The 23,550-nt window shown below is 40.0% G+C and overlaps 1 protein-coding gene across 2 annotated transcripts in view; it reads left to right on the plus strand.

Annotated features, from left to right (window-relative positions):
• Window positions 1-575: 575 nt before the first annotated feature.
• Window positions 576-23,550, plus strand: part of DYNC1LI1 (dynein cytoplasmic 1 light intermediate chain 1) — a gene marked incomplete at both ends in the record, with an annotated part of 28,264 nt that continues 5,289 nt past the window's right edge. Inside the window, 7 exons of one of the 2 annotated variants that reach the window (XM_084248288.1) lie at window positions 576-721; window positions 931-1,004; window positions 17,149-17,265; window positions 17,947-18,177; window positions 20,703-20,872; window positions 22,382-22,475; window positions 22,950-23,085. In XM_084248288.1, coding sequence (XP_084104414.1) covers window positions 576-721; window positions 931-1,004; window positions 17,149-17,265; window positions 17,947-18,177; window positions 20,703-20,872; window positions 22,382-22,475; window positions 22,950-23,085 — 968 coding nt within the window. The remainder of the gene's footprint in view (window positions 722-930; window positions 1,005-17,148; window positions 17,266-17,946; window positions 18,178-20,702; window positions 20,873-22,381; window positions 22,476-22,949; window positions 23,086-23,550) is intronic. The other variant, XM_084248289.1, reaches the window with a different exon arrangement.

Genomic DNA, 23,550 nt, shown 5'->3' on the forward strand with positions numbered 1-23,550 from the left:
GAGAGAGAGAGTCCAGAAATCCCAGGCCACATAACACTCCAGACCCCGCTGCACAACTGCCTCTCCTGCGGCTGGGTGATCCACGTCTACGTCGGCGCCCGTGGAGCGCGGGTGTAGACGAGGGCCCCCCGAACTCAGCCTGACTGGTGGGTGCGTCGGCAATGACAGTGCAGGAATTCCGCGCCAGCTGCGGAATCGGTAGACCCAACAGAAGAGAGGGAGGGAGCACTGTTCATCTGACACACCCCAACCCGCTCGGCAGCAGCCCAGGGCTACGGGTGTGGCGGCGGGCAGCGCCTCAGCACAGCGAGCTCGGAGGACCTGGGGATGCACGGAGCTCTGTGGCACTGGGGCCCGCGCATGCGCATGCCCTCCGCGCCCGCCGGCCCGTGGCGCACGCGCAGTCGGTCCTCGTTCCCTCCGTCGGTACGCACAGGGCCCGGGGCTCCGCCCCCGCAGGCCCCGCCCTGCTCCCGTGCGCCGAGCGCCCCATATCCGGGTTCCCGCCGCCGCTGCAGCCGCCGGCGCTCCTCGCTCATTCAGCTTTGCCGGGAGTGGCGTGATTCCCGTCCAAGATGGCGGCCGTGGGGCGAGTCGGCTCCTTCGGGTCCTCTCCGCCGGGCTTAGCCTCGACTTACGCGGGCGGCCCTTTGGCCAACGAGCTCGCATCGGGCAACGGCGGCGCCCCCGCGGGCGACGACGAGGACGGGCAGAACCTCTGGTAACGACCCCACCCCTCCCCGGACCCCCGCGGGCGCTCGGCCCTGCGGACGCCCCGGGATCCCGGGCCCGCCGGGGCTCGGCGCCGGGCCCAGGCCGCCGCGTTCTTGGCAGCCCCCGCCGGGCGCGAGAGCGCTGGCCCGCCCCCCCGCGCCGCGCCCCCGCCCCGGCCCCCGCCCCCGCCTCAGCGTGCGCCTTGCTCCCCGTTAGGTCCTGCATCCTCAGCGAGGTGTCCACCCGCTCGCGCTCCAAGCTGCCCGCGGGGAAGAACGTGCTGCTGCTGGGTGAGTGTCCCCTGCCTCGCTGCGGTCCGCCCGGCCCCGCCCCGCCCCGCCCCGCCCCGGCCCGGCTCGGGGGCCCGACCCGCCCGCCGGTGCGCTTTGTGCGGGCTGACCCGCCCGGCCCCGCCCCGCCCCGCCGCCGGACCTGCAGCTGACAGCTGGGGAGGAGGTGCGGGGGGGCCCTGCCCCCCGACCTGCAGGCACCCCCGAACCCCTTCTCTGCTGGTCGTGGGGTGTGGGGGGGCCCTGTCAACCTTCCCCTGGGAAGGACGGAATGCGATCACCCTTGGGAGGCACTTCACTGACTTAAGGTTTCCCTGGAAAATAAGGACGGGTTTTCTTTCATAACAAGAAGAGGTAGCAGGAGGCTCTTCGAAAGAGCTCCAGTGCAAATGGCATGCCATTAATATTTAATAGCTGACTCTGTGTAATTGACAGAGAAGAGAGAATTGAGATCTAGGAGTCACGATGAATGTTCTTATTTAATTCAGCTTTTTCTGATACCATGGGTTCGTGTTTGCAGCTTTGAGCTGTCACTTAGAAAGCTGAAATTTGCAGAGGGTAAGAGTAGACTAGAACACCTTGGTTGTTCAATCCCTTCAGCCAGATGGATGTAACAAAGAGAAGTGGTCACATTTCTTAGTTTTCTTAATTGTTTTGTATCTCCTCTGTTCTCTGGAAGTTATTTTGTCTCTTTACTGATGCTGGGGGTGGGCATAGAGGATAGTGAGGAAGAACAATTTATAGGTTCACATTTTTGCAGGCTTGCCTCTGAGTCATTTACAAAGAGCAATTTCTTCCATATTCTTTAAATGTGAGATACTGACGTTTGGCTAGAAAGAAGATGATTCAAGTTTAAAATGTTGGTATTGGCATCCTCAGACCATTTTTGGTTACATTCACCTAACAACAGAAAGGAAACAAAGAAGACAGATGCAGCTTGACAGGATCTAGGAATGCATAGACAGAAACAAATTACTGATTTTTTTTATCAACTGCTGCCAATTCAGAATGTGTAATTCTTTACTTTCTTTAAAGTTATATGGAGCTAGTTGAAAATTTAGATTTTAACTAGTTTTTAAATGTGATTAAAAGTACCCTCTACGTATTAACATTCATCCCATCACGGCCTAACACGCATTACCCCTATGATCTTAAACAAATTGATATTGACAAACCTTCATTTCTTAATCTTTAAAATGGATACTATAGAAATAATGCCTACCTCCTAGGATTATGGAAAAGCGGAATGAGAAAGTTTGTAAAGTGATGTTTTGCTCAGTGACTTTTGTGATGAATTTCTCTTAACTGGATTAGAATTATTTTTTAAGATCACAACTCTTATTTTAAAAATTGAATTAGCGTCTGCATAAAGGGCAGCTGTAGATTAGAATTGAAAAACAAAGTTCCAGAAAATGTTTTTAATTTACTAATTCAAACAAATTACTATTACTAAATTACTAATAATTACTAAACTAAAATGGACTTAAGATATAATATGTTATTGAAGTGCATTATATTTTGATTTATTGAAATAGGACTTCTTTTCAAATACTGCCATTGTAAAGATAAGAGCCCCAGACTTTTCCACCCCATCCATACTTAAATTATTTGAGCTTAAAATTTAAAGTTTTTCTTTGAGTACTATGAAATTGTCATCAGAGTCCTTTTCAGCCTTGGAAGAAGCTAAATACAGATTTTTATTGATTACATAAATAGAATTAATTTTGTAAAATACCTCTCTAAATATTGAAGAAATTTTGTCATCACATATGTCAGTGTTTAGTCTGTGTTGGTAGAAGGAAGAAATATATAGGTAGGGATTGTGGTTTTTCTTTGTTCTAAGTTTGAAGTAGAAGGCAGGGGGATGGTTGATCCTAATATGTCTTTTTTTTTTTTTTAAAGATTTATTTATTTATACAAGCACTGGGTACAGTCAGAAGCGCGAAAGGGTGAGAGAATTCACCAGAGCCAGAGTGGGGAACAGAACAGGCAGACTGACGATGTACACTGTTGAGGGGAGCAGCTGGCGGCAGGAGAGGTCTGCATGCCATGTGGGACCCTCACCGGCAGCCGGGGATCAAACCGGCGCTGCAAAGGCTGCGGGCAGCTTCATAGCCCAGCGCTCAACCGCTGCGCCACCAGGGGAGGCCCTGATCCTAATATGTCTTTCATGAATTATGATCATCTCTGGAATTCCATATTTTAAAAAAGCATCAGAGACTATAACAAGGTTTAACATTTCCAGAAACAACCTAGACTAAAGCTTATTCTGGGACACAATCTACTGTTTAACCTTGACTTGGTACATGGTCTCTCTTCCCAGGCCTGTGGCAGAAAAGCGTCAGAACTAGCAATGCATGCATTTGTATGAGCCATTCTCAACACATTTTCATAGAAACCTTAGTTTACCTCCTCTGCTTGCCTCCCCCATCCCCCTAAAAAATCTGGGAGATAGGTATTAGCACTAATTTATAGATGAGATAATGAGTTTTAGAGACCTGTAAAATGAGTTTTCCAAGGTCATTCAGCTATAAACACCCCTTGTTCTGACTGGCATGTCTTTCCAACTTTCCCTTCAAGGAAGAGAGTGCCAGATATTCTGACAGCATAACTTATAAAAGGGCTATATTTGAGTGGAAGTACTACTAATTACTTGGTGGATTCTAGGATATCTTTGTTGGCTTCTAGGATGTAGCTTATAGAGGGACACCACTGTGGCCATGGCATTTGTGTTTTTTGTTTGTTTTTTTTTTTAAACATTTATTTATTTATTTATACAAGCACTGGGTACAGTCAGAAGCGCGGGAGGGCGAGAGAATTCACCAGAGCCAGAGCGGGGAGCAGAGCAGGCAGAAGGACCGAAGCACACTGCTGAGGGGAGCAGCGGGCGGCAGGAGAGGTCTGCGCCCCATGTGGGACCCTCCTCCAGTGGCCGGGGAGCAGCCGGGAACGAACCGGTGCTGCAGAGGCTGCGGGGCAGCTTTGCAACCCAGTGCTCAACCGCTGCGCCACCTGGGAGGCCCCATGGCATTTGTGTTTAAGCAGTCAATCTATCTAGGCTGATCCCTGGTGAAATCCAGAAGCACTATGGTATTGGTATTTAACCATTATCTTTTTTTAAAGATTTTGAGAAAAAGCTTCAGTAAAGTTTGTTTTGAATATTAAAAGCAAAGCTTCTTATACATGTATTTATGTGGGGTTTAACATGTAAATTGTGCTTTTAAAGAGGTTTTTTCCTCTTTATCCTTTATATTTAATCAGTTTTTACCGAAAATTATACTTTAACTCTGCTTTTAAGTACACTTTCTCTGGATCTTGATTTCTTATGTTTTGATAAGAAAATTCCCTAAAGAAAATAGCAACAGTAACTTACATTTATAGGGCAAGTTACATGTATCTGCCATCTAAGGATTGTTTACATACTTTGATTATCCCTATAAGATCTGGAAACAGAGAGCAAAGTAACTTGCCATAGGGTTTTACACAGGATTCTAAAGCGCTTCTAGACTCAGAAGCCAGTGTTCTTAACCTATGTACTGGACTGCCTCCCTAATGGAAAAGAGCTTTCTTTGTAGGAAAAGTAAGATGTTTAAAGTTATTAAGGACTTTGTCTGGTTCTCTATGTATTTGTTAATTGCAAAAAAATTTCATTGATTTAGATTAATTGAATTCACTTTCTACTAAGATGTATATATGTAGTCCTGTCCCTCAGCGCATCTGGAGTCTCTGCATTGTTTTTGCCTTGAAGGTACTGGTTCAGGATAATGTGCAGCCAAAAAAGTCCTGCAAAATGCAGAGCATCATCAGGAAGTTTATGTGAAGCAGTCTTCTTTCTTATTCAGGAAGGAAACTAGCTTTTATTATGTTGGATTATTACAAGTAAGAAAGTTAAAGATATAAAGTTCAGAGAACTTTATTCTATATGAGATGGTTTTCTATATGAGAGCTCATTTTGAAAATAACATGATTTTTAAGCCAAACTGTTAATCATGAGAAGCTGGGATTAAAGAATATCAAGGTACTATCTCTTTTGGGAGAAAGATTTTATCAGTTGAAGTTATGTGGATGCTGTTTTCTGGGTTGATTGGTTTATGGGAATGTGGTGCAAGGAATAAAATGTTAACCACATGTGTGATATTTGATTGGTAATTTTCAAAGGATTAACTTAACTCATTTATTGCATATTATATGTTACTGCCACTAAGAATGTACCATTTGGTATGTTTTGAGAATCAAATGGCATTTTGGTATTTGATGTTATAATAAAAAGGGATAGATAGTTAATAATTCAGGTTTTGTGAACTTTTTTGCTTTTTGTTGTAACTACTCTATTCTGTCCTTGTAGTCTCAAAACAGCCATATATAATACATAAATGAATGGGTATGAAAGTGTTTAAAAACCAATTTATAAAACACACAGCAGATCAGATTTGGCCTGTAGGCTGAAGCTAGCTTTATGTTACTATGGGCATTGGTTTTATCAGTAAGTAGCAGTGCCAGTTAATAGAGGTTTCTGGTTAATAAAATATGATGTTTGGCACATAATAGGTGTTAGTAAATAAATGCTGGATGAATAATGACTTTTAAATAAAAGTATCGTTACTCCAGGTAGAGGTATAGTTTGAATATAGGTTTAAGACGTATTAAAAGAAGTTCATGTATTTCCCTCTATGCTAAAGTCAAAGCAGAAAACAGCTGGGAGAAAAAAACAGATGTAGGCCAGTAGGTTGGTAATTCAACTGGTGTGAAACCCACTTAATAATGTCAGCAAAAGCACTATGAAAATGTGAAACAGAAGGGAGCTTTGAGTCAGGAAAACCCAAGGTCAGCATAGGACTTTGTTACTAAGGGAGACCATGGATTGATTGGTAGCCAGATTATTATTTCTATACCTCATTTTCCACTTGACCAGTATTATCTTTGAGATAAAATTCCTATAAATTGAATTGCTGGGTCAGAAGATTATATCTTTCAAATTTTTGTATATATTGCCTAACAGTTTTTAAGAAAACTATACCATTTTACATTCCCACCATCAGTATTTAAGAATACCTGTTTAGCTAGCACCATCGCCACCCTAAAGATTATTCATTTTAGTTAGTGCCAGTCTGGTAGGTAGGTAGGTTAAAAATTGGCATCTTAACTTAGACAATTTAATTGTGGAATATATACCATAGTTCTTGATTAAGAACTATTGCTTTAGTGGACTTTGACCTTTTTGAGCATAGGAACTGTTAATAACCATTGGGATTAGCATTTATTGGCCTTGGTAAATGTTTATTGAATTAAACTCAGTGGTTAAGTTCATGTCTGGTCAGTCTATGAGAGTCAGGAAAATGGTCAAGAATAAGTTCTACATTTTATTGTAATGCAGACTGCTAGATGATATCCAAAGGTAGGACTTTGGTTAACCACTGGGATGGGATTATGCATTATGCCTGTTACTTAGGTATTGTGCTAAGTGCTTTATTATATAGCATGTTTACTGTTTTGCAGAGGAGGGTTTTTTTTTTTTTTTAAGATTTATTTATGCATACAAGAACTGGGGTACAGGCCAGAGATGTAGGGGGTGAGAGGATTCACCAGAGACAGAGTGGGGAACAGAACAGGCAGATTAACCGAAGTACACAGCTCAGGGGAGCAGCAGGCGAGTCAGGAGAGGTCTGCTGTGCCATGTGGGTTGCTCCCTGGCCGGCTGGGGATCAAACTCGTGCTGCAGAGGCTGCAGATTGCTTCAAAGTATGGTGCTTAACCCCTTGCGCCACCAGGGAGGCCCCAGAAGAGGGTTTTGAGCCCTTAGTTACACAGCTGAGCTTGAACTTAAAACTGGGTTAGTCTAGCATTCCACTCTACAGAATGTAGTCTTAAACACCCATGTATAAATTTTACTTAAAACCAGGTGCTACTCCCATCTCTTGCCCCTTGAATCAAGGGAAGGGTTACTCAGTCTGAAAGTCCCCACCCGACTTGGGTCATTCAGAAAACCTCTGGAAAGACATGCAGAAGGTCTGAGCCCAGAGTAGTTCCAATGAAGACCCCTTATGGCTCTTGTCATTAGAGTTTTCAGATAAAATAGAATAGATGATTCATTTTACATCATATAAAGCCAAGTAAAAAGGTCAGCTTTGCAATGTTGACATCTCATTTGGATAGAGAAGGAATATAGCTGGCTGGCATTCTTTATGCTGATTATCATGCTGTAGACCTTAATATTTCAACAGAGGAGTGGAAATGTGAATCAAAGCTCTGCACTGATATATACAAAGTCAGAAGAATACAGTACTTCAACCTTCTACCACAACAGAAGAGAAGAGAGAGGCAGGGTACTTACTGCTTAATTTTACCTATAATCATCCTCTTTACCTTGAGCTGGGTGGAAGGACTAGAAACTGCTTCAGAAACAGTGGCAATGTCTGTAGTTATTGAAAGCACTTCTAGATTCAAATCCTGACTTTTTTTAGCAAGTTGCTTCTCTATAATCTTTTTATACTGTTTACATTTTAGGATTATTGTGAGGATTATCTCGGTAATGTTTGGAAAACATTTCAGGTAGTGGCAGACATTAGAGGTATTCTAGATAGTTATTAATGTGTTATGTGTACTTAAGTGTTTTGCTTTGACTCCCATTTGCATGACTCATCTTTTTGTTTTATTTTGAAGACACTACTAATTTGTCTAGTATCTTATAAAGGAATTTGATTTCTAGTGGGTCACTAATCAAGAAGTAATGAATGGTAACAGTCTATTGAAATGTTTGGATTGTTTTAAAAATACCTTTAAAATATGCCCTTTCGGTGTATTTCAGTAGATCTGCCTGTTCTGCTCCCCACTTTGTTTCTGGTGAATCCTCACTACAGCCACCCACTCACCCCGTGCATGTGGCCTGCACTCCATCTCTTGTATGCATAAATATCTTTTAAAAAATGCCTTTATAAGAAAATCCAATATAAATATGCAAATTTAGATAAAATATTTAGAGAATAATTTTATCATCACTTTACAGGGTCATTTATAGAAGGGCTTTCATCTGTTTAAACAGGATCTTGTTACCTGTGTTAAGTGTGTGTTTACAAATCATTAACTATTTGGTTGGCACCGATACAGCTGGTGTGTCTGTTTCGCTACCAGCTGAAGGTTGGGGAACTGAGGATAAGGTTTTCTTAACAGTTGATAGATGGCTGGTAGATGAATTAGTTCAGCATTGGTTGAACCCACACAGGTCCTAGTTAACTTGTTTCTTGAATGGCTTTGTCATTAAAGATGATTTTAAATGTCTTATAAAATCAGGCATCCTGATTTTTTTTTTAAAATCCTTCTAATGGCACAATAAAGAGAAAAGGTTTGTAATGGACTTATTATTTTCAAATAAAATTCATCTTGGCTATGCCAAAGCAGCTAACAACTGACAACTCAGTCCAATGAGTAGAAAGTGTTCCTAAGTTTTGTGAAGGAAATAGATGTTGTGACTTTACGCTATTAATTGATTTATTATTGATGAGAGGTAGCCTCTTGAGTTTTGTGGAGATGAGTAGTCAATTATTTTAATAGATTGGTACTGGCCTAGTAGAAGCAATTACAGATTAGGCATAGTTATGAAAATAGAGATTGTGGTTGTGATTGATAGATTGTTAGTAAAGCATCTTCTGTTTATAGCAGAGGGACTATAGACTGGCTATGTAACCCCCAAATTTGTATTTTGAAATCCCAACCCCTAATGTGATGGCATTAGGTGGTGGGGTCTTTGGTAGGTAAATAGATCATGAGGGTGAGGCCCTCATAAACGGGGCTAGGACCTTAATAAAAGGGACCTCTTTCACCCTTTCTGCCATGCAGGAAAATGGCTATCTATGAAACAGGAAGCAAGAACTCACCTAGACACCTAGTCTGCTGATGTCTTGATCTCGGACTTTCAGCCTTCAGAACTATGAGAAATAAATGTTTATAAGCCTCTTAGCCTATATTTTTGTTAAAACAGCCTGAAGAGACTAAAACTCTATGGTTTCAGGTTTGGTGAGCAAGCAGGTACAATGTTAAGAATAGGTTAATTTCGGGGCCTCTCTGGTGGCACAAGGAGTTAAGATGCAACCTATGAAGCAATCCACAGCCACTGCAGCATGAGTTCGATCCCCCGGCTGGCCAGGGAGCATCCCACATGGCGCAGCAGATCTCTCCTGACTCGCCTGCTGCTCCCCTCAGCAGTGTATTTCAGTCAATCTGCCTGTTCTGTTCCCCACTCTGTCTCTGATGAATCCTCTCACCATCCATACCTCTGGCCTGTACCCCAGTTCTTGTTGCATAAATAAATATTTTATAAAAAAAGTTAATATCTTGTTTGTATACATCTTAAAAGCAAGGACTTTAGATCCTGCTTGCTGTTAAGAGAACCTGTCTAATTAATGTTGACTGTAGAGGACAGACTTGACACACTTAGAATGTGCTGAAGGAAACACAGATAAGCTGGTATACTGCAGTAAGGTGCTATTGGGAGTACAAAGGATGTTTAACCAGTCTGGAGTCAAAGAAAGCTTCCTAGCAGAAACTAAATTGAAACCAGAAGAAAATGATTCTCCCTGGTCTGGTGAGGGAATGGGGAGAATACTGTATCTCAGAAAGAACTTATTTGCATGTATGAACATTTAGAGTTGGGCTCAAGGCTTCTGTGCTGCACTGGAAGAAGTTGTGAGTGACTGGAGACTGGCTTATAGGTGGTGGAACTTGGGGAGAGGAGAAATGGGCCAGAAAGCTATGAGGGCTTTGTAGGGAATTTTGGCCTTTGCACTTTGCTTTTATATGCAAGATCAGCAAGGAGACACTGAAGGTTTTTTTCTGACATCTTATGAAAATCCCAAACAAGTAAAAGTTAAAGGAATTTTACAGTTGATGCTCACATACCCAGACCTAAATTCTACTATTAAGATTTCACTGTAGTTACTGTATCACATGAGTGTCTCACTGTGCGACTCTTGGTTATTGATGCATTTCGGATTAATTGTAGATACAGATATAATTCCCTCCATATACTTCAGTGTGCATATCATGAACTAGAATCCTCAGAAGGATCTTAAGGGGTAGAATGGCACAATGAGATTGTTTCAGATAGATCACTCAGCTGTTGGATGAAGAATGAAGTGGAGTGGGGGGGGTGTGAATTTAGTAAATGTTCACTTTTGAGTGGTGTGTTTTTTTTTTTTCTTTTATCTTTCTGCTTTTTTTTTTTTTTAATATTTATTTATTTATACAAGCACTGGGTACAGTCAGAAGCGCAGGAGGGTGAGAGAATTCACCAGAGCCAGAGCGGGGAGCAGAGCAGGCAGAAGGACCGAAGTACACTGCTGAGGGGAGCAGCGGCGGCAGGAGAGGTCTGCGCGCCATGTGGGACCCTCCTCCGGTGGCCGGGGAGCAGCCGGGGATTGAACCGGCGCTGCAGAGGCCGCGGGCAGCCTCACAACCCAGCGCTCAACTGCTGCGCCACCGGGGAGGCCCTGAGTGGTGTGTTTTTATAGTGAGAAGAAACTGGGAGAAGCCACACCTCAAGACGTAAGGGGGAGGCGGGGAGTCTAACAAGAGCGTGATTGGAAGATGTGTATAACCCTAAGACAAGCTTGCTTCCTTGCAAATATCTCAGATAAGATTCCTGTTACTAGCAGGTAACAAATAAGATTTTGTGTATAGAATGTGTTTCTTCATTAACCATTACCATTTTAGATCTATTTTCAAAGATCCACATTTCACAGCAAGGCGAATGATAGCATTCTTTTTGGGTGTTGGGAAACTGAAAACTGTAGAAAATGGTGATTATAATTGAGGCTTAAAACTTAAGAAGAAATAGGGGCCTCCCCAGTGGCGCAGCGGTTGAGCACTGGGTTGCGAAGCTGCCCGCAGCCTCTGCAGCGCTGGTTCGATCCCCGGCTGCTCCCCGGCCCACATGGAGGGTCCCACATGGCACGCAGACCTCTCCTGCCTCCCGCTGCTCCCCTCAGCAGTGTACTTCGGTCCTTCTGCCTGCTCTGCTCCCTGCTCTGGCTCTGGTGAATTCTCTCACCCTCCCGTGCTTCTGACTGTACCCAGTGCATGTATAAATAAATAAATAAATCTTAAAAAAAAAAAAAACTTAAGAAGAAATAGGTTTACAAATATGAGTAAAATATGAATGTTCTGGGCCTCCCCTGGTGGAAAAGCGGTTGAGCACTGGGCTGTGAAGCTGCTCACAGCCTCTGCAGTGCCAGTTCAATCCCTGGCCACCGGTGAGGGCTCCACATGGCACAACAGACCTCTCCTGTCTCGCCCGCTGCTCCCCTCAGCAGTGTATTTCGTCAGTCTGTCTGTTTTGTTCCTGCTCTGGCTCTGGTGAATTCTCTCACCCTCCCGCGCTTCTGACTGTATACCCAGTGCTTGCATAAATAAATAAATAAATTTAAAAATAAATAAATTTGAGTAGAGGCTACCTTTAAAAAAAAAAAGAATGTTCAATCTTCAACTAACTAACTTCCAAATGTTCTTTAAAGTAGAAGAGATTAGAGTTGTTGATATTTTGTTTCCAGGAAGATTGGTTTTAATAAGGAAAGTGCTCTTTCAAACATCTTGAGAATTGTCTCTGAGCGAAACAAGCACTGTTAGGTGTTAAAGTATCATTGGGAGTAAGAGATACTTTTTCTTGCTTCCATTTTTCTCTTGAGAGCAGTGGTGTTGTACCCTTGAGCTGGTTTGGCTTGGATGGCCCCAGGAAGCTTAACTGTTGCCATACCCCCAGCAACCTGTAACTATGACCTGTCCTCAGTTTCCTCATCTATAAGCAGAGAGGATTTTATTTTATAGCCTGTGATGTGTTTATGAAATGTTCTGTGCTCTCATTGTGAAAACTGCTAATTTGTTATCAAAAGTCAGAATAGGAAAAGAATCTGAAGCTTCCATACTTAGTACATTCATTTAACAATATACTCTTATCTTAAAATGGATTCACAATTTGCTCAATGTTAAAAGGCAAAGCTATCATCATTTACAATTCCAGGAGAGGGCCTCCCTGGCAGCGCAAGGGTTAAGATACCACCTATGAAGCTATCTGCAGCCACTGCAGCAAGAGTTCTATTCCCGGCCAGCCAGGGAGCAACCCACATGGCACAGCAGACCTCTCCTGTCTCGCCCGCTGCTCCCCTCAGCAGTGTATTTCAGTCAATCTGTCTCTGGTGAATCCTCTCAGCGTCCCCCCCTCCCCGCCTCTGGCCTGTACCCCAGCTCTTGTATGCATAAATAAATAAATCTTTAAAAAAATAAAATAAAATTCCAGGAGAGAAGAATTACCAGGAGAGTAAACAGACTTTTTCCCAGTCCTTACAGCTATAAAATGGGGCCATACCCACCCATTCTCTGTGGGTTTCCTAGGAGAAGAACGCACTACATTATTTTTCTTCTTCTGAAAATAACCATGACGCCTGGAAATAGAAATACCTTTTTCTTTTGTGAGTCATATTAACAAAAATAATAAAGAGAATTTTTTGGCCTCTGAAGATAGCAGCACTGATGAATATTGGAAAGAGTATGCTCTGAAGTTAAAGCCATATGAATTCACATCTGGGCTCTGTCATTTCCTGCCTATGAGACTTTGGATAAGATACTTGAGCAATTCTAAGCCCCACTATCCTCATCTGCCAAACAGGAGATAATCATCTTCTGCCCTTACAGATTTGGTTGTGTAAGAATTAGTGTTGGTTAAACGTACCCAGTAGGCACTCCGTAAACCTTTGCTGCTACTGCTGCTTCTAGAGATGGAGGTGGAGGCCACTGATGGTTCTGTTTGACTAGGATATGAGCAAAGGAAGGTGAATTACAGTCCTTTAATTTTTACCATGGGTAAACAATTTGAATTTTTTGTTTTTAAGGTTTTATTAATTTTTGTGTAGAAGAACTGGAGTGTAGGCCAGTGGTGTGGGAGGTGAGAGGACTCACTAGAGATAGTGGGGAGCAGAACAGGCAGATCTACTGAAATACACTGCTAAGGGAAACAGTGGGCAGGCAGGAGAGGTCTGCTGCACCATATGTGGGTCAGCTCCCTTGCAGGGGATCGAACTTAGATGATAGGGGTGGTAGTGCTGAGACTTAACCCCTAGGACACCAGGGAAGCCACAAGTTAAAATTTCATCTTTTTTCTGTACTGACTTCTTAGGCTTTTGCATTTTAAACCCCTTAATATACAACTGGTTTTTAAAATATTCCCAAAGTGAGTAAGGGGGCAAAATTTGTACCCATTCAGGCATTTGTGAAATTCATACTAATGTTTTGGCACTTACTTGTTGTTGTTTGAGATAACGTCTGTCAGTGGCTGTTATGTAGGAGGCCTGGGAATATATGTCTTGTTATGAAAGGGGCAGAGTTAACAGACACTTTAGTCCACAGACACTTTATAGGTACTGGGGATACAGTAGTGAGCCACAGAGACATTTTTGGGGGGTAGGGAGAGCTAAATAAAATACATATTATATATGTAAATACAATGGAGAAAAGTAAAACAATAATAATAAGTGTTGTAGGTAGAGATTTTATTTTATTATTATTTTTTAAAGATTATTTATGCACACAAGAGCTGGGGTACAGGCCAGAGGTATGGGGGGGGAGAGAATCCACCAGAGACAGAGTGGGGAACAGGCAGGTCTACTGAAATACACTGCTGAGGGGAGCAGCAGGCAAGTCAGGAGAGGTCTGCTGTGCCATGTGGGTTGCTCCCTGGCTGGGGGATCGAACTTGTGCTGCAGAGGCTGCGGATAGCTTCATAGGTTGCGTCTTAACCCCTTGCGCCATTAGGGAGACCCTGAAGGTAGAGATTTTAAATGAGGTGGTCAGGGACAGTCTGAGGAGGTAATATTTAAGGAAAATGGGAAGAAGCTTAGGCTACTTACACATTTCTTAAGAGAGTAGCAGGAACAGCAGATACAAAAGGGCTGAGGTTGGAATCTTATGTTAACTAATGATAAGTAATTTGAGTTTTAGGGGGAGGGGCGGCAAGATAATGATACTGCTTTTGTGTGTTTTGAGAGATGAATAATTGTGGAACATTATTGCAGTGATTACCTATAGGCAGGAGAGGTGAGGCTGGAAGGAAATCTGTTGGTGGGTGTGCGTACACGCACACACTATAGGTGATAATTATTATTGAAGTCATGTCTGGACATTCTCCTGGAATTACATGTAGAGAAGAGTAGAATGCTGGGGAACACAAAGTTTGGGTGGGATGGAAGTTTGGGTGGGATGGAAGAGAAGCCTATAAGAGAGACTTCGGATCAAACACTTCAAAGGTAAGTGACATTGTAGGAAAGGGTGGTGCTGCTGAAGCAATGGCAGGGGAGATAATCTTGTCTGACTTCCATGTCTGCTCATCTCTGCCAGCTCCCACCCAAGCTAGCCTTTGGGCACAGTCCCCACTCACATCATTAGTTTGGGCCTACTTCAGTTTTTGCTAGTTCGTCAGTAGGCTTTTATCTTGTTTTCTTACTCCTAAACTCAGCCCTTATTAGTCATCTTCACACATTTGCCAAAGTGTTTAGGTGTTCTAAAATACCTTAGCTGCCATTGTCTTCCTATTACAATACGTCAGGATAAAGTCTAACCATCTCAACCTGGCAAAAAGATGCCCTTCATGATCTGTCACCCCTATTTGTTCTCATCTCCTGACTTCTTTCTCCTTAACACCCTGACATCCTAAATCTCATGCATTCAAGTTATTTGTCCTTTAGAAGGACACTTGTTTGCTTCTAGGCCTCTCTGTACATGCTACCTTTACTTCCTGGAATGACTAAACTCTCCATAATTCATTAATGCTACAAGATTTGGTTAAAGTGTTACCTTCTCTGCAAAGCCCTCTGACTTCCTGCCAAAACCTGAATGTTCTCTGAGGACTGACTTCCTAGTTTGCTGCAGATCCCTAGAGTAGTCCTAATGATGGTACCTTGAAATTGTCTCCTGTTTGTTTTCCCTCTCCAACTTATGAGCTCATAGAGCACAGCAACTCTGACATAGGGATCTTTGTATTTCTGTTGGTATAGTGTAGTGAATGCAGTGGTTCTCAGTATTGTCACTAAATCAGCAAGTCAAGATACTGGGAACTTGGTAGAAATGCAGATTCTTGGACTCCACCCAGACTTACTGAATCAGAAACTCAGGCGGTGAGACCCAGCAATGTGTGTTTTAGCCAACTTTCCAGGTAAGTCTGATACATGTTTGAGAACCATTGGTCTAGTGAAATGAATGATGGATAACATTCATTGCGGAGGAGTAAGCGCTGGTCTCATAAGTGGAGGAGATCCTGTCCACCTGTGTTAGTCCTTAGAAAAATGAAATTGCAGTGCTCTAGTGATGGTTGCAAGAACTTAAAATTATGAATATATGTAGTTAAGATTCACAATATTTTTGATGTTATGAATTTGGCCTCAAAATCTGTTCTGATCTTACTAACTCAACCCTTTAAAATTAGAATTAAACTAAAAGGAAGACACATACTTGCTATTTTAAAAAATTACTCATATCACCACCAGAGATAACCAAATTATCAATGATTATTTCTAAGTGATACCATGGTTTTTATTCTTTTGTTTATGCTTGAAATTATATTTTATTCAGAAACTTTTAAGTCATTTTGAAACATTAAAAAATAAGTTGAAATAAACTTATCACTTAATCTTATTTTTTTCTTTTAAAGATTTCTTTTATTATGCATACAAGAACTGGGGCACAGGCCAGAGGTATGTGGGGGGGGGGTGGTTTGAGGATTCACCAGAGACAGAGTGGGTAACAGGACAAGTGAATTGACTGAAATACACTGCTGAAGAGAGCAGCGGATGAGTCAGGAGAGGCCCGCCGAACCATGTGGGCAGCTCCCCAGCTGGCCAGGGATCTAACTCCTGATGCAGAGGCCACAGATAGCCTCATAGGTTGTATTTTAACCCCCTGTGCCACCAGGGAGTCCCCTTATCACTTAATCGTATAGCATCACTCAGCTATAAAGATTGTCATTCAGAAGATCTATTTGTATATAGTTTTTTTAAAGCTTAACGTGAAAATGAAAACAAATTTTAAAATTTCAGAGAGCTCCTGAATTTCCTGGAGTCAGTCTGTGGAGCCAAGAAATCTTCATAAATATTAATTTACATGACATTTCTAAAGTCCATGAAACAGATATCATGTGGTATTTAAATTCACAACAAAAAAAAAAAACTCACCAAAATATCAAACAGCTAGCCTAGTTTTAAACTTTTTTTTTTTTTTTAAATAAAGCTTCTTTTTTTTTTTAAGGTTTATTTATTAATTTATACAAGCACTGAGTACAGTCAGAAGCGCCGGAGGGTGAGAGAATTCACCAGAGCCAGAGCGGAGAGTAGAGCAGGCAGAAGGACCGAAGTACACTGCTGAGGGGAGCAGCGGGCGGCAGGAGAGGTCTGCGCGCCATGTGGGACCCTCGCCGGTGGCCGGGGAGCAGCCGGGGATCGAACCGGCGCTGCAGAGGTTGCGGGCAGCTTCGCAACCCAGCGCTCAACCGCTGCGCTACCGGGGAGGCCCACCTAGTTTTAAACTTTTTAAAAGCTTGTACCAAGTTTGAATCACATGATTTCTTGCTGTAAATATTTTTTCAAGTCTGTTTTATTTTTTGTCATCTTTATGTTCCTTGTACGCTCGTTCTTGCCCAACTCACTACCCTCAACTCCTACCCCCTCTCTTACTACATAGGTCTTAGGACTTCATGGTTTGGGTGGGGCTGTAGTTGTAATTTGCTGTTTGGGTCAGTTTAGATCTGTCTTCCATTGAGTGACTTGTGGGTGGGCACATGACTCAGAGAGGACCAGTTAAGAGTCTTCACCTTCATACTGAAAGCCAACAGAGTTATTTCTTGTTTATTATACTGGGGTGACAAGATAGTAGATATTCTGAAAAATAGATCCAGAAGAAGCCATTTGAAATAGCCTAACAGGAAATTTAACAGGAGGAGCAAAGACACTCGAAGAGGGAATATAGGAGGTTAAGCTGTATAGTTACCTAGTTTTCTCCTCTCAGATTACCTTTTTGATTGAAGCTATTTCTGATTGGGTTTTTCACTTACCACTGAAAAGCATCCTTAAATAATGAGCATGTTAAAATTTAAAAAATTTGTCCTTTTTAACAGGTGAAGATGGAGCTGGAAAAACAAGCTTAATAAGAAAAATTCAGGGAATAGAGGAGTACAAGAAAGGAAGAGGATTGGAATACTTGTACTTAAATGTTCATGATGAAGACAGGGATGGTGAGTGTCATTTATTTTAACAAATTTTCTGAAATGTAACTGCTGCACTTATTAGCCTTTGACTTTTCTTAGTGTGTCTTTTTTTAAATTAGGGCTTCTACTCTGTTATGCCAGTTAGTAAGTAGTTATGTCTAGGTACACTTTTGACATATTAGGGTATTCTGATTTGCAGACTTTAATTTTCTTCCCATCCTTGAAGAATCTGAATTTCAATTTCATTTTCACTCAGATAGTAGGATCATAGTATCTTATGATTATTTTGCTGACTCCCTTTTTACCTCATGTTGGGGATAAAAATATCATTTACCTTCCAGTTTTTCTCAGTTGATTAGCCATTTTTTTCCTTCCATAGATCACTTGTTTCTCATTTTCATATATAATATCTTGACATATGCATGATTCTATCTGGTGATGTAAGAATAGAACATGTTATTCAGTCTGTTGTTGAAATTAAAAGATGTTAAGTAAAGGATATTGGTGTTTTGTGTTGGCAGCTAAGTCATTTTCAGAAATATTCATTAAACCTTTACTAAATTGGTAAATGCAACCCAAATGGTTCCATTTTGTCAAAGCTGAGAGAGATCTCCTATGGAGATGGTCTAAATTACCACAGTGTTGTTAGTGGGATGGTAAAATAACTTAATTCTGTTGCCTTGGTAAGCCTTCCCTTGTCTGTTGTAGATCAAACAAGATGTAATGTATGGATCCTAGATGGAGACCTGTATCACAAAGGTCTCCTTAAGTTTTCACTGGATGCCATTTCTCTGAAGGACACTCTGGTTATGCTGGTTGTTGACATGTCAAAGCCTTGGACTGCTTTGGATTCTTTACAGAAATGGGCAAGTGTTGTTAGAGAACATATTGACAAATTGAAAATCCCTCCTGAAGAAATGAAGGAAATGGAACAAAAGTGTGAGTAATCTAGAAATACCGGTATAGATTTCAGATACAAAATTTCTTAGCTGACTATCATAATTGTTAGGAATTTCTGACTGTGTGTAAGCTTTAAAGAAATTGGTGAAATTCAACTTGAATGTGGTGCTAAGTTTTAATGTAGATTTTAATTGGAAACATTTAGAATATGGCAGAATCTTTACTAGAGGTACTTTTTTTTTTTCTTTGCCAAAAGAGTGTATGTGTTCCTTGTGGATAGTAATTTTTCAGGGCAAAAAAAAAACTGAATCTTTATTCAGCTGCTCATTTTCAGCAGTTGTATTTCTTGATAAGTGGAGCGATCTTATTAACCTCATCAAAATCAATTATGTCCAAAAAAGATAATACAAATATAAAGATGTTAAACTGATTTGATGATTTTTTTCACATGCTCATGTATATTGGAAATTTTCATGGAGATTATGAAAACGATATGGGTAATTTTCAACAGGTCGTAAGCCAGTTGCCACAGTTCTTGATTTCACGGAGCACTCTTCATCTGCCAGTGTTATACCTTGCTTAAGGAAATATAGTGATGTAATGCTGTTTTTCTTAGTTATTGTTGGCTGATAATAACTTTTAGGGGGAAATGAACAGCATACTGCATTTATGTACAAGGAAATAATAAAATTTAAGAGAAAGTATGTCCTAAATCATTGAAATAAAGAGATATTTAAGTGCTTTTATTATGTACCCTTCTTTCCCCTTTGGCCATTGCCTATGGGCCTTCCCCTGCCCCCTCTAAATTTATACTAGAAAGGTGGTCCTCAATGTGTGGTTCCCAGGACCACAACATCAGTCTCAATACAGTTGGCAGTTTGCCAGAAATACACATCTTAGGCCCTACCCCAGACTACTGAATCAGAAAACCTGATGCATGCTAAAATCAAAAACTCTGTTAGATTTCAGCTTCAGATCTGAAGAGTTTTAGCTACCAAGCTGCTAAGGGTATTTGCATGCCCCTGTGTTCCTGGAGGAACCACATTCATCTGTTAAAGATTCCCTCTTTCTGGACTCCATGTAATTTTAGGACAGTTTTGTGGCAAATGAGTCCTATCCCAAAGAGGGTCTAGCTTATAATTCCTTTGCTTAAAAACTAACATTTTCTAGTTTTATGAATAGTATACATTCTTTATTTTTAAAAATTGAAAAGATTTCTTAATGTTATTTTCCCCAATTCTTTTATATTTCTAGGCTTTTCCTCTTTTTTTCTTTTAATGTTATTATTTTCCTACAACATTCTTTGAAAACAACATTTTATGGATCGGTATAGTATTCCCTCATATGATATTTTAATCCTATACTGTAGATAATTTGCTTCCAGATATGTTTTGCTTTTAAACATGAAAAGCACGCTCATATGGAAGTCACTGTGTGTGCATCCCTGATTGTTACCTGGAACATTCCTGGAAGGGTGATTCCAGAGTCAGTATATACATAGTTAAAGCTCTTGATACATTCCCTTTAACTTTTTTTTTTAAGTATTTGACAATCTTGTAAATGAGTTAAAAAATTTATCAGTATTGGGCCTCCCCGGTGGTGCAATGGGTTGAGCATAGCGCTGTGAAGCTGTCTGCAGCCTCTGCAGTGCTGGTTGGATTCCTGGCCAGAGGGAGAATCCCACATGACGCAGCAGACCTCTCCTGTCGCGCCCGCTGCTCCCCTCAGCAGTGCATCTGTCTGCCTGTTCTGCTTCCCGCTCTGTCTCTGGTGAATCCTCTCACCTTCCCGCACCTCTGGCCTGTACCCCAGCTATTATATAAATAAAAAATAAATCTTTAAAGAAAATTTATCAGTGTTGCCCCTAGATGAAAAAGACTTAATTAAAAAGTTTAAAGAAAGAAAGTTAGGGCCTCCCTGGTGGCGCAGGGATTAAAGTCTCAGCATTCTAAAGCTATAACCAGACAGTGCAGCATGAGTTCAGATCCCAGGCCAGGGAGCTGGTCCAGGCAGTGCAGCACACTTCTGTCTCACCTGCTGTTCCCCTCAGTAGTGTATTTCAGTAGATCAGCCTGTTCTGCTCCCCACTCTGTCTCTGATGAATCCTCTCCCCTTCCCCCCACCTCTGGCCTATACCCTGCTTCTTGCATGCATAAATAAATAAATCTTTTTTTTAAAAAGGAAGTTAATATTAGAAAGTCATCTAGGAACTGCCTACTGTCTTTTAAATAGAGGAATCCCTTCCCACATACATGTATTTTTTTCTGTTATTATTTCAGTGCTTTCTGTGAATTAGTGAAGATAGAGATACACTACTGTATTGTGTCTTGCCCAAAGTAATTTGCACAAAATTGAACCAGGCCTATAATGAACCCCACTTTGGAACAGTTTATAGCTATACTCTGCCTCCTAATAACTAGCGTGGTTCCAGAGATTTCTCAAACCCTTTTTGTTTCTTAAACAAGACGAAATAGAAACTTAAGTAAAATAGATCATAGCAGAAAAGGCTACCTATGAAATGAAGCAATTTCTAAGCTATGTATTAATTTACCTTTGATTTCCAGTGATTAGAGACTTCCAAGAATATGTAGAACCGGGAGAAGATTTCCCAGCTTCTCCTCAAAGAAGAAATACAGTGTCTCAGGAAGACAAAGAGGACAGTGTGGTTTTACCTTTGGGTGCGGATACACTTACACATAACTTGGGCATTCCAGTACTAGTAGTTTGCACAAAGGTTAGTTTGCTTCCTAGAGAGTCCACTACTAATGTTAATGAGTATGAACAATTGTTTTGTTTTCCAGGCTCCTTTTGGAGTTGACATATTAGTTTCCTTAGATAATCTTTCTTAAAAACAAATAATAGTTTAAAATACTGAAAGATATTCACATATTGGTTTTGTCGTCTAAGTCATGGTTTCTTTGAAAAAATATTTCAAACATTCTATTCGTGATTGGGTTTCATTTTTCTAATTTTAGTTAGACTTCATTGTTCAGTCAGTTTAGTAGAAATAATTATAGGTAAGATGATAATTTTAATATTTTTCCACATTTAAATCTGATGTCCTAATTGCCTAATATGAGAATATTATGTAAATAAAACAGACTTTTAAACACCTACCAGTACTCCTTGTATACAGTTGATATGCAGTTATCAAAGGCTTTTTATTTATCAAAGATGTTCTGATAGAATTATGGAAATTCTGTTAATTTAGTTCTCTCACTATATATACTTTATAATAAAATCATACTTCCTTTAAAAATAATTTACAGTATTAAGAAATCATCTCCCCATTTGGAATGAAGAAGTTATGTCTTCGCTATTGTTAAGTCATGGACTAGTTAAGAAAATGAGAACATATGTAATAATGCTTTTGATATTTTTTTGTAATGTAAAATTTGCATATATAGTTGAAGGAAGGTATGGAATTTATATATCTTTGGAATGAAAATGATAAATTTTAAATCTAGCTTAAGTTTTACTTTAAACAAAAATTATTAACAAAATAAGGATAGCATTTAAATGATTAAGTTAGTCAGTTGTTTGCTTCTCAGATGGTGATTGTGTTTTGTTGTTCTTATACCTTTTTTGTAAAACTCCTTGTAAACTCCACGATAGAATCCTTTCATGTGTACTTTGTTTTTGATTTGATTTGATTTTGATTTGATTTTTCTAGCAAAAAACTGTTTATTGGCAGATAATTCTGTTTTACACAACTTTCTTCATTAAAAACTGCTATTTTCCAAAGGAAAAAGTTAAATTTGTAATTTGTCCCTTGTAAACTAGTGGGACCCAAATGAGTATCAAATGAGTCCATAGATTCATAGTACCACACCAGAAATGAAGGGAGTCTCCTGTATATAAAGAATGTTTAAAGTAGACTAGATTTTACGTCTTAAAAGCTTTGTTCTATAACCACTCATTGTAAGACTGACCTGTTATTCTATGTCCCTTTATTTACTAAAATTTCTCTGTGGTGGTGTTCTTACTATATTCAATATGACAGAAATCAGAGCCTTTAAAGAAATAAAATTATTCATTAGTCTTAAGACTTCCAACTGAAAGTCTGGAGTCTTAACATTAGCTCTCTAAAGAGGAGTCATTGATGTTCTTGATCCTGATGTCCAGTCACTATTCAGAATGGTAGTTTTGCATTGTTCCCCCACCCAAAATTGAACTGTTTAGGTCATTATATTTCATTGTTTATTAATGTTGTATTGTTTTTAAATTTATTTTAATTCAACAGTGTGATGCGATTAGTGTTTTGGAGAAAGAACATGACTACAGAGATGAACATTTTGATTTTATTCAGTCACATATCCGCAAGTTTTGTTTACAGTGTATCCTTTTAATACATTGATTGGTGCAACACACCTTATGTATTTATATTTCTTTTTAAAGTAAAAGAATTAAATTGGTGGACTTTAGAAATTCCAAAAACTTTTTTCCTCCTGTCTCTGGTTGGAAATTTCATTTCATTCCCAAATCATTTATATCTTGGGTTTGAGAAGGTAAAGTCAACAATTGCTTCTTTATGTACTTTCAATATAGAAGTGGTAATAGTGTTGGCATTATGAAATTTACCTTCTTGGCTTGATGAGATTTGTCTGCCTTTGTTAAATAAATTATGTAAAATTATATTTGCATTTAGCCTTTTAGCATTTTATACTTTTGAAATTTTTGATTACTGTATGATATATCTTTAGAAATTATTTGAAAATATGCAAGTTGATATAAATGTTAAACAGAGTAGAGGATTTTATGCTACCTGTTCTTGGAATTTGTCCAAAAATTTCTTTAATGGTATTATTTAGATGGTGCAGCACTTATTTACACATCAGTAAAAGAGAACAAAAATATAGATTTGGTATATAAATACATCGTTCAAAAACTATATGGATTTCCCTATAAAATTCCTGCTGTTGTTGTAGAAAAAGATGCAGTATTTATGTAAGTATACTCTTAAATATATTATTTTATGATGTATTGTTGCTGTTGTTTGATGGCCATTTTTGGTTTTAACGTGATCTTTCCATGATGAGGAGGTAGGAATCTGTTCTTAGATTTTTTTAATTTATAACCTATCTTGTTCTATTTATCGTTGCCTTTTAAATTGACCAAGTGGCCTTGCTTTTATAGCTAACCTATCAGTGCAATGTATATATCAGTTCATCTACAATAAATAAGAACCCAATGTGTAATCTAGATATGCTTTCCAAAAGTTATCTTAATAAAATTGGGAATTACCCATCCTCCTTCCCCCCCATTTTGTAAATCAGAAGAAGACTGATAATCATTTTAAGCAGAAATTAGTAAGCCATAATTTGAAAATTATAGTAAAAAAGCTGATTAGTTTTCCACATTTGGTCACATTTAACTCCTCATAAAAATGTTCCCTGTAATGTGATTATGGAT

Source organism: Talpa europaea, assembly GCF_964194135.1.
Source record: "Talpa europaea genome assembly, chromosome: 11".
NCBI lineage: Eukaryota > Metazoa > Chordata > Mammalia > Eulipotyphla > Talpidae > Talpa > Talpa europaea.